The 20,698-nt window shown below is 38.2% G+C and overlaps 2 protein-coding genes across 3 annotated transcripts in view; both read left to right on the top strand.

Moving 5' to 3' along the window:
- Positions 1 to 20,505, top strand: part of LOC139117472 (uncharacterized) — a 316,985-nt gene extending 296,480 nt beyond the window's left edge. The window contains exon 7 of the mRNA XM_070680604.1: positions 20,020 to 20,505. Coding sequence (XP_070536705.1) covers positions 20,020 to 20,174 — 155 coding nt within the window. The 3' untranslated portion in view covers positions 20,175 to 20,505. The remainder of the gene's footprint in view (positions 1 to 20,019) is intronic.
- On the top strand, positions 13,148 to 15,862 carry LOC139117498 (indolethylamine N-methyltransferase-like). Of its 2 annotated transcripts, none has more exons than XM_070680661.1 (3): positions 13,148 to 13,441; positions 14,470 to 14,677; positions 15,176 to 15,862. In XM_070680661.1, the coding sequence occupies exons 1-3, from the start codon at positions 13,297 to 13,299 to the stop codon at positions 15,591 to 15,593; spliced, it is 771 nt and encodes a 256-aa protein (XP_070536762.1). In that variant the 5' UTR covers positions 13,148 to 13,296; the 3' UTR covers positions 15,594 to 15,862. The 2 variants fall into 2 exon arrangements, with proteins under 2 accessions (XP_070536762.1, XP_070536772.1); XM_070680671.1 differs by having other exon boundaries at positions 13,153 to 13,441; positions 15,179 to 15,862.
- Positions 20,506 to 20,698: the final 193 nt, after the last annotated feature.

Genomic DNA, 20,698 nt, shown 5'->3' with positions numbered 1-20,698 from the left:
CTCTTACAATTTGGTATGGGAAAACTTGAAATGGCACTGATTTTGGCATTAACAGGTTCTACCTCACCCTGTCCTTCAGTATGTCCAAGGTAAGTCACCTTTGCCCAACCAAACTCAGATTTGGCGAGGTTTACAGTCAACATTGCTTTGCTCAGTCTCTCAAAGAACTTCCGCATGAGTTTAATGTGTTACTCCCAGGTGTCACTGTACAGGACAACATCGTTGACGTTATCTTCGCATCCTTCTAGTCCGGACATGACGTAGTTAATCATCCGTAGGAATGCGGCCGGAGAGTTCTTCATCACCTTGTACTCGAACAATTCGTCTGGTGTAACAAAGGCGGATTTTCACGAGCACGATCCGTCAGAGGGACTTGCTACAATCCCTTTAGAAGATCAAATTTGGTCACACACTTGGCTTTTCCCACTCGATCGATGCAAATCATCAATCCTTGGTTTGGGAAAATGTCTGTCTTTGTTAGCGTTTTCACTTTCCTGTAGTCGGTGCACATACAGTAACTTTGATCTTTTTTGGCACAAGTATGCACGGCGAACTTCAGTTACCTTTACTGGGTTCAATTAAGAGGTAGACCCACCTTCCTTGAGTGATTTTGGTCATTTTTGTTTTATGGTAAATTTTGAATCTGTCTAATATGGCCTTTGAGTGGACGATAAGTTTGAAACCATAACATACTCGGAAATGAGTTAGATTTTAACAAAAATGAACATTGTAGACCAGTTCGCGTGCCGTGTCCAGATTAATCAAGGCTATCTCAAGAGCGTAAGTAGATTACGTTAATTCCGTCCGGAGGAGTGCGCATGCGTAAGTCTTCTTCCCAGCTGCCGGCAGGAAGTATGTCGTGGCTACTGAACATGCTGAAGGTAGCCGTCGATTGCAAAAGCATGGTCCACAAAAGCGAAATATCAAGCATATGGCCGGGAATGAGAGAACAGTTAAAATTGTCAGAGTTACAGTCAGGCTTAAAACTCCAGTTTCCGATGCGTTGAAAAGGTGTAAACTGGAAATGGTCGCAAGCGAGGAATGTAACGCAGAACGCTTTCTCATTAACACTAAACTGAGCTTCGAACAAAACTGGTGATACATCTTGCGCACAACAGAGAGGCTGCTCATTGTAGTTTACGTTATTTTTACCTCGTTTTCCTATAACACGTATTTAATAAAACTGTTCCCGTACAAAACAAATAATGGCCGAAAATCCAAATAGTAGTTCTTTGTCTTTAGGCCTACATGCTAAATAAAGTCCAGCATTCAAATTAATCGCCGCTGAAAACCAAAACGTACATTTGTGTCCGCTAACAAATGACGTGGACTCAATGAAAAGTATAGTCTGACATTCAAAACTGACCCCGCCCAATCAAACTAGGCTACTCTGAAAATGCAAAAATTACGTCTTTTTCTGATAACAGTTTACATGTTTGTCTGCACCTTATAAGTCCGACATTCAAATTAATCCCGCTCCAAACTAATTGCGACTGATGATATAAATGTCAGATGATTTTTTAACGTCTGCAAATGCCCAGTGAAGTCCGGCAACCAAACTGTTACCGCATAGTTACGGTTTACACGTAAAGCATGCAATGAAGATTACGTTCCTGTACGTCACCACAGTTTTCTATCTTTTTTTGTGAAAATGGTTGCGACGTCTTTTTGTTTCGACAGTTGGGCGAGCAACATTCCTCTCAGTAGAAATTAGAAATATGCCAATAGTTCGAAATTTTATAACGAGAAAATCGCGCCGGTGTCTGCTCTGCCCGGTTACTGTGAGCTTATTGTTTTGTAAATTCTATGCGGACACAGAGGGAACGTGATGCGGGTAACGCACGTACAGTTTTGCTATATTACATTAGAATGATGCCGTGATTTACAATGTAAACACAATGTTGACCTAGCATTTGTTTTTCAATCTGTACCGGAGCTAATCATAGAGCATATATAATTTGTCTCGATCAACTGAACTTTTATTGGCGGACTGCTCATGAAGTGAGTCGAAGTCCAGGGTCGAAATCAATCTCGATTGAAAAGTATGCGATATTTCACAGCACAAATTCATGTCAGTATAGCTTTAAAATCATTGCGATTGAATTGTTATTAGGTAATTATAAACTTATGCAATAAATTTAAAGAAACCAAAATTGAAAATGATAGAATAATTTCCATGAACTTGAAAAAAATTAAACAACCATGAACGTGCTTTTTTCGAATCAGCAACTACTTTTTCCTGTGGATAAACTCAATCACGCTGAAAAACAGCGTGCTGCTGGTCTGTCTATCGTCGTTATTATAGATTAGTAGTTCAACGGACAGTCACCACCGAAGAACGACGAATGCTCGTTTCCACATATCAGCCAACGCAATTTTCAACGGTTTGACTGAATTTCACGCATTTCATTACTTGTACAAATTCGACCGTCGCGATTTTAGAATGACGCATCCAGTTTATATCAGCATGGTCACAGATTCACATCTGTTTTAGGTACTCGCCTCCATGGTACTCGCGAAGCCAAAACAAGTCGCTTTAGAATTGTTCAAGTTTCGTGTCAGAATCGATTATTTCAGTTTTTATCTTTCTATTAGGAAATCGTTTTAGATACCAGATATCGTCAGGTGTTATATTTAGTTTAGCCCAACGATGGGTTCTAACCTGGCACAACACAAAGTTAGCCCGGCACTGGTGCTTCTGAGGTCGGAAACCGCGTTCATGTAGCTGTCCGTTTTTAGCTCCATGCCATTTTCAAGGCGGACTGTGGTCTTACTTCAACATGCAGTACGGAACGTAAAAGCTAACCATGAGCTAACGTACGCAACACGGCGTCTGAATGAACTTTGTCTTTGTCGGTATGTACCACATTGTAAATTCATTGTCACGTGTCTCTCTCCGGGCAGGAAGCTGAAAACGCGGTGACGATTGCGCAACCAAAAGAGAGCTCAGGAAAACACAATGTCATCGGACTTGGCATGCAAACTCATATAATTTTACGAAGTATATATGCAGCCAGCCATTTCTTCGCTTGATAATCAAATTTTAACTGGTACACTACAGTGCACAGTTAATACGCTAGTTTGTATTTAGCAAGAAGATTATCCCCCGATTTAGCTCGGAATGACAGTTGTGTAAATAAAGCATAACGCTTACGCCGCGAACTGGCCGTTTCAGTGTTCATTTTCTTCCAATTTTCACGTCATGTATCATTTCATTCATACCACAAATTCATACAATTGTGTAAAAAGTCCTGTACTTCATTATGGGCTGGAATTTCCACCGAAAATGTGAGCGAACCGGAATTTTAGCTGACTTTGTGCGACTCCAAGGGTCGCATACACATTTCTGCGATTTACTCCGTTCCGTTTTTGGCAATGTATCGCAACTTCTGGAGAGTGTAACTTGGCGCCGCGTTGACGGATTAGCCTTATCTTTGCACAGGTTGTAGTTAGTGACTGTTTCTACAAAACCATGTCTCAGAATTCTGATAATGTTCCAAAAACAAAAGATATCGTGACAAACGTGGACAAAAGCCGTTAAATTATTCAGAATCCACGACTTCTCACTTTCAAGGCTAATTGTGCAAAAACAAAGCGGAGTATCAAAAATCCGAGACACGGTTTTTCACACACCTTACCCTGCTATCGATTGCAGTTAACGACTTACCAATGGCCATCACCCTCTCGTACTTACACTTTTTTAAGTGAAAAAACTCAAAACACACATTTTTGAGCAAAACAAACACACGCAAACAGGTTTTGAAATATTCTTACACTTTTTATAATCTTCAACTGTCGAGCTACCCAAACATATACTACATGTCGGGTTAAAGATTCATTTTAATGGTGAAAAATCAGGTTAAAGAAAAGTGTCTGCGAATGTGGGCTCCCCCTTAAGTCATTATCCAGCATGTATTTGACTTCTTCCTGGAGATATTTCGCTTTCGTTTGATTCAGTCTGTATGGATGTTGTTTCACAGGCTTACTGTCGCCGACATCAACATCGTGATAAATGATGTTTGTCTTTGTTAGAACATCTTGGAACAGGTGTTTATATTCGTGGATCAGTTCTTTCACCTGTTGTTGTTGTGAAGGCTGGAGGTGTGCCAACTTTGTAGACTCAAGATTCTCCAGGATTTCTGAATTCTGGAGTTTGACCGAGCCCAGCTTTGAATTTAGAGTATTTTCACTCAAGTCAGTTTCACTATCGCTACCTTGATAATGGTTTGAACTGACTGCAGTGACAGATTGTGTTACAGTAGGATTATCCTATCTAAATATGGCTTAAGCATATTTATGTGGCATAACTGTTTTTGTTTTCGCCTGTCAGGTGTTATTATGATGTATTTAAATCGCTTAATTTCTTATCAATTAGATATGGCCTAAAGTAACGAGCATGGAGTGGTTTGCCAGGAACCAGAAGAAGAACAAGAACTTTTTGACCAGGTTCAAACTTCCGTTTTGAGGTGTTTTTATCATATTTTACTTTCATGGACTGCTGAGATGATTCAAGGTTTTCTCTTGCTAATTCACATGCCTTTGTAAGTTTTGTACGAAATTCTGATACCAGTTCAAACTTCCCTTTTGAAGTGTTTTTATCGTATTTGATTTTCATGAACTGCTGAGATGACTCAAGGTTTTCCCTGGCTAATACACATGCCTTTGTAAGTTTTGTACGAAATTCTGATACATATTGTGAAATATTCAGACAATCATCGTCGTCTCATAAGAATTTCTCTTTAAAGAGCTTAATTTGGGCCACGGACTGTATGTCCGAATACAAGCTCAAATGGGCTAAAACTAAGAGACTCTTGAATGGTTTCTAATAGCAAAGAGCAGAAATGAATTCCTTCATCCCGCTGCTTCTCTGTGTCAAAACAGTAGGTCCTAATCATATTTTTTAAAGTTTGATGCAATCGCTTGAGAGCACCCTGACTTTCTGGGTAGTAGGCAGATTACCTATACTGTGTAATGCCTAACTGATCCATGACCTGTTGAAAATTCCAAGACATAAAGTTGGAGCCTTGATCAGACTGCACACATTTAGGGAGGCTAAATGAATTGAAAATTTGACTTAAGCTCTTACTATAGTCTTCGCCTTTATATTTCTCAGTGGTATGACTTCTGGGAATCTAGTAGATGTACATATTATTTTCAACATGTACTCATTTCCTGATCTTGTTTTTGGTAGGGCCCAACCTTTCTATAAGTATCCTACTAAATGGTTCTTGAAATGCATGAATTTGCTGCAAAGGGGCCTTGGGAATGAGCTGATTTAGTTTTCCTACCATTTGACATGGGTGGCAAGTTTTACAGAAATGTGCTACACCCTGCCTGAGATTAGGCCAATAAAATGACTGAGAAGATTATGATACGTCTTCCTGACTCCTAAATGACCAGACCTGGGGATTTAATGGGCCAGGCATAGCACGATAGAACTTTGGAACCACAGTTGGATGTTTTATAGCCCAATCGCCATCAACCAAGACATCTGGAGGTCTCCATTTACGCATGAGATTAGAAGACGTGGTATAATAACAAACAGGACTAAAGTTTCACCTTCATTATTAACCCTGTCAAACAAACACAAAATATCTGGGTCCTTGTGTTGTTCTTCAATAAGAGTTGATCTAGAAATGTCTGATCTTGGTCAGCAGAAGTTTTACTGGAAGTTTCGAATTAACTAGGGATAATGGAATGATCCGTATCAAACACCTGACAGAGAAAGGTGTCATTTAAGTCAACATTTGTGACATCATTTTTGAGAATATTTGATTCTCAGAAGTTTTCTTTGACATGGCTCGAGTAACAGCACATGCAGGATACAATCAGGAATTTCCTGTTCAATTGGCTCTGGATCTTGATCTAAACTAGGTTTATTGGTCACAAGTGGATTTGTAATGACCTTGTCCCCAGCAAGGTCGTTTCCAAGGAGAAGGTGAATCCCTTCAAAAGGCAAAAAGGTCTACTACCTAAAGTCACAGGTCCAAAAATAAAGCTCGGAGACAAATAGACATTATGGAGAGGAACAGTAATGTAGTCACTACAATCTACCCCCGTAATACGGATTTTAGAACCTGAAAATGACTTTTCAGAAAACTGCAGGGTATCTGCAAACAAAAGAGACTGGGAAGCCCCAGTATCTCTTAAAATTTTGACAGGGGTAGTGGAAGACAAACCACTAGAAAGTGATATGAAACCATCGTGAATAAATGGTTCGAAAATACCCACAATGCTATCTTGAGAAGAATTGACCTTCACCTCATTGATTGGGAAAGAGGGGTTAACCTCAGAAAATTTGTTGCACATATTTTTGGGCTCTAATTGTTATGATGAAGAAATAAAGCCGGTGGGCTTAGATCCACTTTGACCACTCTGACCTTCACGTTTTCTTTTTAATTTTAAACAATCTGACATTAAATGACCGTCTTTCTTACAATAATTACAAGAGAGTTTACCAAAGTTATTGAAAGAAGGAGAATGAGACTTGGGATCTGATGACGTAGTAGTGTTACTTGAACTCTGTGAACTGTTATCATTTGATTTTCTACCCTCCTTTGAGAAATTCTTTGATGAAAAGGAGGAGTAAATTTGCCTGCATGTTTCGGCATGAAAAGGACTGGGATTGTTTTGCTGATAAATGAAGTTTTATGGTTTAATGAATAGTCATCGGCCAGTTGTGCAGCAACCTCGAGCTCCAATGTGTCTGTTTTTGTTCATTGATAAATGTCTTCCTCAATCAAAATAAGCTACCTCAGCTTTTCGTGATTTTGACAAATCTTTCTAGAGGAACACCAACGATCAAACAGTTTTTTCTTTATTCTAGCAACTTCACATAAGTTTGATCTTTCACGTTTTCAAGGTCCCAAATTTCTGACGGTAAGCTTCAGGCATCAACTCATAGCCCTTAAGTATTAATTCCTTCACACAATCATAATCTGAAGCCTGCTATACTGACAACTGAATGTTAATTTCTCTAGCTTTACCTACCAAAGCACTCTGCAAAAGCATAGACCAGACTTCTTAGGCCAATTCAGACTCTGAGCATTTCCTAAAAATGGAGAAAATATTTGTCAACATCCTTTTCTTGAAAGGGGGAACTCACCTGAAATGCTTAGTGATGTCAAAATAGTCGGAAGGGGGGATTTCCGGTATGTCCAAGCTCTAAACGTTTCATTTCTTAATGTAGTCGATGTTCTTCTAATTGTCTTTACCTTTCTTTTTCTTCTCTCTTTCTCTCTTTGTCTCTCTTTCATTTGTAATTCCTTTTCTTTCATTTGTAACTCTTTCTCTCTGTCTGTCTTCCATTCCTAATTTTCCCTGCCTAGCTTTTCTGTCTTTCTTCCATTTCTAATTCCACTTGTAATTTTTCTTTTTCTAATGCCAATTCCCAATTTCTTAAGCTCCAAATCTGTCTGCATTTCTAATTTTTTGAGTTCTATGGTGGACTGTATGGTGGATTCAGGCATATAATCATGCAATGCTGATTCCTCAAATTTGCCGACACTAACTAAATGTTTGACAATATTGTACTGAATTTCCTTCTTGCGCATAGATCTTTTAACTTCAACTTTAAGGAAATTGGCCAGTGCAATTAGGTTGTCTTTTCTGAGGGAATCAAATGTGTCCTGATCAAGGTCCTCCATAAATTCGTCTGGTTTGAATTCCGCCATGATTAAATTTCGCTGAGTTCACAATATACAGAAGTTTGGAAAAGGCTGGCAAGATGTTGTCAAAGTGTTTGATCCAAGACGAGCCCCCAATTTTGTTACGTGAAAGAAAACGAACAAAAGGTGAACTCAGCAGTTTTCTTTAAACACGAAATGTATTAGGAAAAACGACTAATCGCTAAGTCAAGAGATAGAACACAAAATGTTAAAATGTACAGGCTACTTATCTCAGCTAGGACGGCAAAGCTCAAGAATCAGACACCGAGACCAAGTGAACAGTCCTTTGGCTTGCTTGCAGGCTTGAGGTTGCACAAAGTCCACAGAATAAATTCAGCATTGCTGTGAAGGTCTTGAAAAGTCTTGAAATTAATACTGCTTGAGTTTCCTAAGTCTTGAAGTGACACGCCAGAGACACGATCCCAAATGTCGACTGGAAATGTATACTCATGTGGTTATATAAGAGAAAGTTAAAACAATCTAGAACTATTAATATGCTAATTGCCGTTCTAAAAATATGTCCACTTACACGACTAATTGCGTTTCTATACGTTTTCACACATAATTAATTGAATTCAGGTCATGAGGTCGTAAAGGACAGTGACCTTGAGAATTTAGAGATTAATTGAACTCAGGTCATGAGCGTGGGGGAAAATGACCTACATAACACTATGCTCGGCTATGCTCGACTGGCCTGGGTTTTGGAGTTTGCCAAGGCGCCACTCACCTGTGCACGTCCCATCCCCTAATGAATTGACTAGACAAAATACCCTACGTGTCGGTAGACCCAAAGGTATAATGACGGTATACAGAGAAGATGCTTATAATACAGACTTTGAAATCACGACATACATCAAAACTTGGGTATTCTCCGATCTCGAAGCCGTACACAAAGCTAACGCTTTCGTTCCGACATGTTTAAACAGACATTCAGCAAATGTAAGTATACACTGACACGACCTAAGTATAAACTTAGGCTGCATTCATCAACAAATGGTTGGGGGCTGGAGGAATTCAGGGGGATTCGAAAATTTTGGGGTAGTAGAGGGGGAATTGAAAATTTTGCTCTGCCTGTAGATACATAGGATATTTTAACTATTACACATACATAGGATATGTTAACTATTACACATACATAGGATATGTTCACTATTACACATACATAGGATATGTTCACTATTACACATACATAGGATATGTTCACTATTACACATACATAGGATATGTTCACTATTACACATACATAGGATATGTTCACTATTACACATACATAGGATATGTTCACTATTACACATACATAGGATATGTTCACTATTACACATACATAGGATATGTTCACTATTACACATACATAGGATATGTTCACTATTACACATACATAGGATATGTTCACTATTACACATACATAGGATATGTTCACTATTACACATACATAGGATATGTTCACTAAATCACATACATAGGATATGTTCACTAAATCACATACGTAGGATATGTTCACTATTAAACCTACATAGGATACGTTACTATTACACATACATAGGATATGTTCACTTTTACACATACATAGGATATGTTCACTTTATCATATACCCATGCCCATATTGCTACATCCTAGTGACGTTCACCGTAAAATATCAGCCGTGATATTTCACGGTAAACGTCGAGATATGCACGATGAACGTCATCAGTTTTAGAGTTTTCCCGAACTACATTAGCAGTTTGTTGGTAAACAACGTAAACAACAAATGGCTGCCGCTCCCCGCCTGCGAAGCAATGTCGCCGACGTAAAAACTTGAAGGGCTTCGAGGAACACGGGTATTTCTGGTTGCAAAATACGGAAATATCACGTTGAGTCTTGAAATGTTTTCCCATGGTATTTTTTGGGTCAAGTTCTAGCAAACATTCTGTCGTTTGCACGGCGCCGGCACTGTGCACGGTCTCCACCGAACAGGTAGTGAGCGCGTGGCGTGACAGCAATGTCGCGCGCGCGACGACTGTTGACATGGCAACTCTAAAGGTAAACTAACAAAATGGCGTCCTCGAAACTTCGTCTCGTGTCTGACGTAGCACAAATGACACTCATGCTGATACGACACAGGAACAGGCGATATTGGGTAATACCTCTAAAAATCACATACATAGGATATGTTCACTATTACACATACATAGGATATGTTCACTATTACACATACATAGGATATATATAATACGGTTACAATATACACTGAGCCAATTAAAGTGACTTTCAGTTAAGGTAAGGGTCAAATTCACGTATTTGGTTAAAAGGTGTGACGCAGAAGCACATGTGTGACACGGCAGGGTCAACGACAAGAAAAATCAACAGATAAGTTGCAGTATGAATCTTTCTACCAACAAAAGGATCGTAAATACGTATGCGGCTCGAACTTTCGGGTAGTGTGTGGTCCAAAGGCGTTGAACTACATAGACTCACATCGTCAATCAATTGAAATGTACCGAAGTGACTTTGGACATCAATTCAAATTAACAACTTTTCTTTTATAGCAATTTAACAACTTCTTTGATTGTCCCACGCTCAATATGATATTTTTGGTGTTTGCTTTTTATTGCTTGTTATTCATATTTTTTTATATTTCGTTCTAATTTATTTTACCTGGTGTTATTGGACGCTTTTGAACATTTTGCAGTTGTAAATTGACCACTTTGTGTCCAAAAAGTGAATGACTAAGCTAATGCAGATTTAGGGCTGTTGATTGTGTTAACGTGGTAATCTTTCGAAATAACCATTCCACAGCCTGATCAATGTGTCTCGAAAAAGTTACCTTAACTTCGTCTATGATTAGCCAGAAATTTTAACATATACAATTACATTGATAATTGCACACAGGTAATATACGTGACTACACGAGAAGGAGCAATGGGAGCCACGAATATGATGTACTCAGTACAAGGAGCTCAGCCTTCGGGAACAGTATACATGATTCCAGCTACGACACAGAATATGTATCCGAACAGTAAGTGTTCGCGCAAGGAGATAGAAGCTACACTTTGAGAGCATAATATGAAAATGCTCGATAATTACGCGACAGCAACATCAGTAGTTATTAAAGTAATATTGTGCAATGGGATCGTACTGTCTTTCTGAACTGATTATATTTATAGCTACAGCTGTTAAATTATACTAATTTTGTGATATTTTCTGTCCACAGACTTCCCTACCTCTCAACAACTGCCGACAGAAGGAAGCCCACCGCCCTATCAGATGCATAGCGGGTACGCCACGGCGCAGACCGTCCCAGGGACAGTCCCAGCGGTCCAATCTCTCCCGGCAGCGCCACCACAAGGACAACCAGTGAAAAATTAACGATATCAGACATTCAATCAAAGTTCAACCAATGCTTCTTATAATACAGTTACGATTATAGCAGCGGTTGGAGCATTGTATCAACAAGTACCATAGTATTCGAGAATTTCAATATTTTTTTTTCAAATCTGTGATACTTTTCAGTTCTAAAGTACAACACAGTGATACGAAAGTGGCGAAATAATGAACTTACTGTAGTTCTGTTTCGTACTAAAATGTACTAAGACGTGTAGATATCATTAACATTTACAAAGCATCGATTGTCAGAAACTGAAAAGCGACAATCACGTATTCAAGTGTGAATAATAACAACATTTACAAGAGCAAATTTTATTGATAAAGTTTGAATTTTTCTCAGATAACAAAGCTATTCTCTCAGTTTATTCTGGTGTATGTATGTATGTATGTATGTATGTATGTATGTATGTATGTATGTATGTATGTATGTATGTATGTATGTAGTATGTATGTATGTATGTATGTATGTATGTATGTATGTATGTATGTATGTATGTATGTATGTATGTATGTATGCATGCATGCATGCATGCATGCATGCATGCATGCATGCATGCATGCATGCATGCATGCATGCATGTATGTATGTATGTATGTATGTATGTATGTATGTATGTATGTATGTATGTATGTATGTATGTATGTATGTATGTATGTAATCCTGTCTGTTGATCGGTCGGTCTGCCTGTATGTCGGTCGGTGGGTCGGCCGGTTGGTATTGTAATGTAATGTAATGCAGGCAAGTATGCACATGCTATTTAGTAGGTTGGTAGGTAGGAAGGCATATACATGGCTATCTGCCCGTCTACCTATCTCTACTTGTCCATTTATCAAGGTATCTTTCTGTGTTTTTGCTTTTGCATATATCTCTTAATTCCTCTTTTCAAGGGTATTTTTGCTGTTTTGTTTGAATTTTGTTTCCCATGCAAAAAGTAATGATTTTACTTGTTTGTTTATATCACAGGCAACTTCACAGGACCTCGTCGAAATTTCCAATTCAAACTATCATGCTTTGCCCTGTTGTATTCATAGCCAAAATGCCCTTTCCAGAAATTTCTAACAGACATAACCATTAAAAAGAATTGAGTAACAATTCTAGAAAGATCTGCAAAGGCGCGTACCTATTTGACATTACGAGAGGGTTATTCAGTTGATATTAATTTACAGGCTAAAGATAGACTATTAGTAATATACTTGACTTTGTTCGGTTATGGATGAAAATGACGCATCGCCACACTGTCATTTATTTTCATTTTTAATAATGTTTACACCAAGACACAAAAGAAAAGATAAAGCTATTCTCCTATTTAAATTTAAAGGGGGGTCGTCGGAACTCTGCTCAAAGGTTGCCAGGGATCCCTACGACCGATGTAAATACTGTATCTAGGGTACGTTGGCGATTGATGAAAGATGAAATAAGCTTGTTAACAATAAATATCGTAAACTTTCTATGTTGCAGCTATGTTGAAGTGATGCATATAGATATCATGCTTGAAATACATTGTTTATAAGCAAGAAAGTCGCACATACTCAGTTCCGACGACCACCCCCTTTACTAGTAACATCAGTTCTAGTTCTAGCTCGTTATTGCTCGTTATTACTGGTTGCTATGCCGAGTTACTGCGTTTACAACCTCCCCTTGATGCCACCTTGAGATAACAGTCGTCGGTGCAAACTCCAAAACCCAGGCCCAGTCGAGCCTGGCCGGACCTCGGTTAGCCTACCCTCTGGGTTAGCGATCGAAAACGTCCGTACGAGCTATATAGCTTTAATTTTTGTTTCGTAGTACGTCGGTTCAAAAGTCCAAGACACAAATACTACCTCTTTGTAGATGAACCCATTTCACAAATGTTAAAGCCAGGGAAAACAACTTTAAGCAGTGAAGCAAAACGCGATATTCTGACACTTTTTTCAGTTAGAAATATTAGATGTCGAAACCTTTAACCTGAACACTAATTCTTCTATTGGATCAGTGACGTCAAAGAGTAAGCCTGTGGCAATCAGAGTGCAACTATCAAAACTATTATATGCGTCCGTTTTTGCCCATTGTCATAAGGAGCAGAGGTTTTCATGACAGGAACGGCACGTGAGAGCGATAATGTGTTTGTTTTTATTGCTGACCTAAACGGTTCGGCTATGCTCGGCTATGCTCGACTGGGCCTGAGTTTAGGAGTTTGCCAAGGCGCCAGCTGAGCCGTGCACGTCCCATCACCTAACGAATTGACTAGACAAACTAAACCCTACGTGGCGGTACAACCCAAAGGTATGGCGACGGTATACAGAGGAGATGCTTATAATACAGACTTTGATAGCACGACATACGTCAAAACTTTCGTACTCTCCGATCTCGAAGGCGTACACAAAGCTAATGCATTTCGTTCCGACATGTTTAAAGAGACATTAAGCAAAGGTAAGTATACACTTACATGACCTAAGTAATGTCTGGTCTATGTTTTGGAAAGACGTACTTCTATCTTTGCATATAGTTTCCTGGCTATCAGTGATTTTGATCTCTAGTTATTGTGATGTGATCACGTCAATTTTATAGTTTTTTGAGTTCAATGGCGTAAAATCACAATATGACACGGCCTTGACAAGATAACAACAAACAAACGTGATAAACACCATTACCACAGAATTGCATGCCAGGGAATGGCGATAATCTTTTCAGACTGGCTGACTGTTAACAACTGTTTCAGGGCTCGATATCCGACCATTTTCCAGACATTTTATAGCGTTTTTAAATGAATTGTGGCCTGTGAAATTGAAGGGTAACGTATGTATGTATGTATGTATGTATGTATGTATGTATGTATGTATGTATGTATGTATGTATGTATGTATGTATGTATGTATGTATGTATGTATGTATGTATGTATGTATGTATGTGTGTATGTGTGTATGTGTGTATGTGTGTAGTATGTATGTATGTATGTATGTATGTATGTATGTATGTATGTATGTATGTATGTATGTATGTATGTATGTATGTATGTATGTATGTATGTATGTATGTATGTATGTATGTATGTATGTATGTATGTATGTATGTATGTATGTATGTGTGTGTGTGTGTGCATGTATGTGTATGTAATCTTGTCTTTTGATCGGTCTGTCTGTCTGTATTTCGGGCGTTGGGTCGGTCGGTTGGTATTATTAAGTAATGTAATGCAAGCAAGTATGCAAATGCTATTTAGTAGTTGCGTAGGTAGGTAGGAAGGCAGATACATGGCTATCTGCCCGTCTACCTATCTCTACCTGTCCATTTATCAAGGTGTCTTTCTGTGTTTGCGTGTGCATATATCTCTAAATTCCTCTTTTCAAGGGTGTTTTTGCTGTTTTGTTTGAATTTTGTTTCCTTTGTAAAAAGTATGTAATACTCTGCTATTGCCGTTCGTTCCAGTTTACCTGATTTTACTTATTTGTTTATTTCACAGGCGACTTCACAGGACCTCGTTTGTTAGAAATTGGTGGAGGTCCCAACATCACCAACGTTATACACGCCTGCACAAGATTTCCAGAAATCATTTTCTCCGATTATTCTGAAAACTGCAGACAAGCTGTTGAGAAATGGGTCAAAAATACCCCAGACGCATGTGACTGGAGTCATTTCATCAAGTCCGTGTGTGAAAAGGAAGGCAACGGGTAAGTTTCCAAAGAAACAGTAAATCGCTAGCAATACTATTGGGAGATGTATCGGTTAGAGTTTGGCGTGTTCCTTTAGCATGATAGTATTGAATCTGGCACATTATAAAATAAATTCATGGTGCGTAGGGGTTTTATAGTACTTCGATCATGGTGCACAAATCTTGACCCTTGGCTCGATTGTTGCACAAATTAGAAGATGAATATGGCAATTTTCATAAAATACCATAATTTACTTGTGATTATAATAGCATGAATATTTAGCCTTGATATTTTAGCTAAAAAAGGTGCCGTTGTTAATGTTAACAAATTAGAAGATTAATATGGCAATTTTCATAAAATAATTTACACCATAATTTACTTGTGATTATACTTTCATGAATATTTAGCCTAGATGGTTAGCGTATGATTTCACATAGCTCATTCACACCGCTCCCAAAACCATGTGTTTGCTACCCTGAGGCAGTAGATAATACAACCTTTTGCGTTATTGACCAGCAGAAATAAATGGGAGGACAGACAGGCCATGGTACGCCAATCCATCAAAGAGATCGTACACTGCGATATCCATAAATCAAATCCACTGGAACCAAAAGTGTATGAGCCATTTGATGCCATCATGACGTCATATTGTGTGGAAACTGCCAGTCCCGACAAGGATTCATTCAAAGAAGCCATAAAGAACATCACTAACCTTCTAAAGCCTGGTGGCAACCTCTTCATGTTCACTGTATTTAATGAGACCGCTTACCTTGTAGGAGAAAGACAGTTCTACACTCTGAACGTCGACCAAACGTTAGTGAAAACAGCCATCATCGAGGGGGGTTTTCATATCGTGTCAGCAGAAGTTCAAAGCATAGACACAGTGTATTCAGATGCTAGTACCCTATCATTTCTGTCTGCCATAAAACAGTGAACAAATCATACAACTCAGTGGAACATGAAAAAAAATTCACTTGTCATTCTAGTCGTACAATTACCTTATATAAAGCATACTTATGCATTTAATAACTGAATTTGCCCGAAACAACAAATTTGATAATACAGGGGAAAACTGTTTATAACGGAGTACATTCGTAATTTGCGTGCTGCTGTAACAAAGAAGGGCAATTATGCCTTTAGCCACTTTCAAATTATTTATAAAAACAAACATTTTAATTTTAACAATAAAATTAACAGACTGTCGTTTCGAGTGTTGGTAGATTTGAAATAATGGACTCCTACAACGGTACATGCTAATCATCTCAGCTGGGACGGCAAAGTACTGTGGTTTCAATCGGGTTCGAACTCACAACGTACGGTACCCAGTCACCAAGCGGAGAAGCCACAGACAAAACCGCTCGGCCAATTCCCCTATCTCAAAAAGATTGGTTCAAAGCTCCAGAATCAGACACCAAGACAAAGTGAACAGTCTTTTGGCTTGCTTGCAGGCTTGAGGTTGCACAAAGTCCACAGAATAAATCCAGCGTTGCTGTGAAGGTCTTGAAAAGTCTTGAAGTGTAAGTAACATGTCAAAGGCAATATCCCAAATGTCTGACTTGAAATGTGTGCCGTCCCCTATTTCTACTCATGTGGTTATATAAGAGAATATAAGAACAATCTAGAACTTCTATCGATATGCTAATTACTGCCCTAAAATATCTCAACTTACACGACTAATTGAATATCTAGAAGGTTCCAAACATAACTAATTGAATTCAAGGTCGTAAGGTCGCAAAGAACAGTGGCCTTGAGAATTTTCTAGATTAATTGAATTCAGGTCATGAGTTTTTTGGGGGGAAATGACCTACATAACACAATGCTCGGCTATTCTCGACTGGGCCTGATTTTTGGTGTTTTCCAAGGCGCCAACTGACCTGTGCACGTCCTGTCCCCTAATGAATTGACTAGACAAAATACCCTACGTGTCTGTACAACCCAAAGGTATGGTGACGGTATACAGGAAAATGCTTGTAATACAGACTTTGAAATCACGACATACCTCTTGGGTATTCTCCGATCTCGAAGCCGTACGCAAGGCCAACGTATTTCGTTCTGACATGTTTAAACAGACATTCAGCAAATATAAGTATAAATTTAGGCTGCGTTCATCACAAAATGGTTGGGGGCTGGAGGAGTTCAGGAGGATTCGAACATTTTTGGGGTAGTAGAGGGGGGAATTGAAAATTTTGCTCTGCCTTAGGGGGGACTTAAAAATTTTGGTTCCGTTTTACGTTTTACATTTTTCTATTCCAAGTTTTTGTAGGTAAATCAATGAAAAGTAGATACCATTTTTATGTCACCCAATTGTTGAGATATCACGGATCAGATGTCAACGGGACTCATGATCGATGCGACATTGAGTTAGAGACCAGGCATGATTCGTTGTGTCGTATCCTTACACAAGACATTTTATTATTATACTTTATAGGGCTCATGTTTAATAAGCTTAATTTTTTTTTCAACAAATTACCATCAGATTTAATTGTAAGTATCTTACGTTAATCCTTCACTTTTTCCGTACAGAAGATTACCTTGTGTAGGGTCATAGGCGGAGTAATACATTTCTGCTTCAGAGTGATACCCTAAAATTTAAATGTTAAAGGCACTGCTCGCGATCCCTGAATCGCCTTTGTTCTAGTCTGTAAGAGGATTTAGAGGTGTGATAGCCTTTTGTTTTCCATTGAAATTGTAATCAGGTGGGTAAATTTTCTGATGAGACAATCTGGTGCCAACGCATGCCTTTAATTCAAACGTCCAATTTTCAAATGTCGTCGACGTGATTGCGATATTACAAATGTGTTACCTTTTGAATCATTTGAAATCTCAAAGCCGCATTTCTCCATCCCTGGTTATTCCTTCAGTTCTTGTTGACATTGACAATTCGCACGGTGTTAATCCCTTGTTTTGCCTCGTTTCTATATTTGTTAATGGCCGACAAACGACCTACTTCTTCACTGGAGGTCAGTGGCGGTACTAGACTTTTAGTAGCAAATCATATATATTTTCATTAGTGCTATCCAAAAAAGTGGCAAAATCGTTTAGTCCTACTGATCTAAAAATAACATGTAATTTTAGTCTTATTGAACAATAGTATGGCCGCTCAGTGACAATGTTCAGTCACGTAACGGGATAAACTACACTGTCACTATTGGTGTTATGCTTTGCATCATCTTCTTTCTCACATTCTCCTTCTTTCAGATTGTAGCATCAATGGTCTTGTCGATAATCAACGCGACTGTGTTCTGTCCAACGCTGCTCATTTTGAGTTCTATCGCTCTGGGAGTCGTTTATGACGATGTATGTATGTCAAGACTAGAATTCAAATGCCAACGATAACAGTGCATTTTACATATATATATGCTATGTTGACAAGCTAAATGGGCGTTTGAACGTTCTTTTCGGAGTACAGTAAGAACTTGCAATTGACATACAAAATAAAAACAATGAAAAATCTTAAAAAGTTAGAAGTACTGGCCCTTAATGTCTCATACAAGTAAATAAACCGGTAAAGTAGCTATTATTTTATTGTCGTGATTTTGCGTTTAAGTTCCAGATTTCGTAACAACAGTAATACAATCACACATACACAGGCTATCTTCGTTATTTCACATACAAGACTATGTTCACTACTAGACATACACACGCTATGTTCACTATTACATATACATAGGATATGTTCACTACAACACATACATAGGCTATGTTCACTATTAGACACATACAGGCTGTGTTTACTATTACACATACATAGGATATGTTCACTATTACACATACATAGGATATGTTCACTATTACACACACATAGGCTATGTTCACTATGAGACGCACACAGGCTAAGTTCACTATTACACATACATAGGATATGTTCACTATTACACATACATAGGATATGATTATTACACATACATAGGATATGTTCACTATTACACATACATAGGATATGTTCACTATTACACATACATAGGCTATGTTCACTATTAGACGCACACAGGCTATGTTCACTATTACACATACATAGGATACGTTCACTATTAGGCCTACACATACATAGGGTAAGTTCACTATTAAACATACATAGGATATGTTCACTATTACACATACACAGGCTATGTTCACTATTACACACTCAGGCTATGTTCACTATAACACACACATAGGATATGTTCACTATTACACATACATAGGATATGTTCACTATTACACATACACAGGATATGTTCACTATTACACATACATAGGATATGTTCACTATTTCACATACATAGGATATGTTCACTATTACACATACATAGGCTATGTTCACTATTACACATACACAGGATATGTTCGCTATTACACATACATAGGATATATATAATACGGTTACAATATACACTGAGCCAATTAAAGTGACTTTCAGTTAAGGTAAGGGTCAAATTCACGTATTTGGTTAAAAGGTGTGACGCAGAAGCACATGTGTGACACGGCAGGGTCAACGACAAGAAAAATCAACAGATAAGTTGCAGTATGAATCTTTCTACCAACAAAAGGATCGTAAATACGTATGCGGCTCGAACTTTCGGGTAGTGTGTGGTCCAAAGGCGTTGAACTACATAGACTCACATCGTCAATCAATTGAAATGTGCCGAAGTGACTTTGAACATCAAATCCAAATTAAAAACTTTTCTTTTATAGCAAATTAACAACTTTTTTGATTGTCCAATGCTGGATATGATATTTTTTGCATTTTCATTTTATTGCTTTATATTCACATTTTATATTTATATATTATTTTATATAGTTCGTTCTAATTTATTTTACCTGGTGTTATTGGACGCTTATGAACATTTTGCAGTTGTAAATTGACCACTTTGTGTCCAAAAATTGATTGACTAGACTAATGCAGATTTAGGGCTGTTGATTGATGTGTAAACATGGTAATCTTTCCAAGTAACCATTCCAGCCTGATCAATGTGTCTCTAACAAGTTACGTTAATTTCGTCTATGATCAACAAGAAATTTTAACATATACAATTACATTGTTAATTGCACACAGGTTGTATACGTTACTACACAAGAAGGAGCAATGGGAGCCACGAATATGATGTACGCAGTACAAGGAGTTCAGCCTTCGGGAACAGTGTTCATGATTCCAGCTAGCAAACAGAATACGTATCCGAACAGTGAGTGTTCGCGCACGGAGATAGAAGCGTTGTCTTCACAGCCTAATATTATAGAAATGATCGACGATTACGCGAAAGCAACATCAGTAGTTATCAAAGTTATATTGTGCAATAGGATCGTACTGTCTTTCTGAACTGATTATATTTATAGCTACATTTGTTAAATTCAACTACTTTTGTGATATTTTCTGTCCACAGACCTTCCGACCTCTCGACAAGTTCCGACAGAAGGAGGCCCACCGCCCTATCAGACGCATAGCGGGTACGGTACGGCGCACACCATCCCAGGGACAGTCCCAGCGGTCCAATCTCTCCCGGCAGCGCCACCACAAGGACAACCAGTGAAAAATTAACGATATCAGACATTCAATCAAAGTTCAACCGACGCTTCTTACAATACAAAATTGCGAAATAGCAGCGTTTGGAGCATTGTGTCAACAAGTACCATCAATATTCTAGAATTTCAATATTTTTTTTCAAATCTGTGAAAATTTTGAAATTCTAAAGTACAACAAAGTGATTCATAAAGCGGTGAAATCATGAAGTTACTCTACTTCCTACTAAACGTTACTGAGAAGTGTGGTTGTCATGAACATTTACAGAGCATCCATTGCTACAGCATGATATAACTTCAAATGATCGAAACTGAAAAGCGGCAATCAAGTATTCAAGTGTAAATAATATCGACATTTACAAGAGCGAGTTTCATTTATAAAACTTGAATTTTTCTCAGATAACAAATATATATATATATATATATATATATTATATATATATATATATATTATTCTCTATTTGTTCTGGTGAATGTATGTATGTATGTATGTATGTATGTATGTATGTATGTATGTATGTATGTAATCTATCATATCTATCT

This window comes from Ptychodera flava, chromosome 2 (genome assembly GCF_041260155.1).
Source record: "Ptychodera flava strain L36383 chromosome 2, AS_Pfla_20210202, whole genome shotgun sequence".
Taxonomy (NCBI): Eukaryota; Metazoa; Hemichordata; class Enteropneusta; family Ptychoderidae; genus Ptychodera; species Ptychodera flava.
Note: the sequence above shows the minus strand (reverse complement) of the source record. Positions and strands in the feature narration are given on the sequence as shown.

Excerpts from the sequence above, each read along its gene's own strand:
- LOC139117498 (XM_070680661.1), top strand. The coding sequence starts at position 13,297 with ATGGCGACGGTATACAGAGGAGATGCTTATAATACAGACTTTGATAGC. Across the intron at positions 13,442-14,469 it reads TAAAGAGACATTAAGCAAAG|GCGACTTCACAGGACCTCGT; the intron begins GTAAGTATACAC and ends TTTATTTCACAG. Across the intron at positions 14,678-15,175 it reads TGTGAAAAGGAAGGCAACGG|CAGAAATAAATGGGAGGACA; the intron begins GTAAGTTTCCAA and ends GTTATTGACCAG.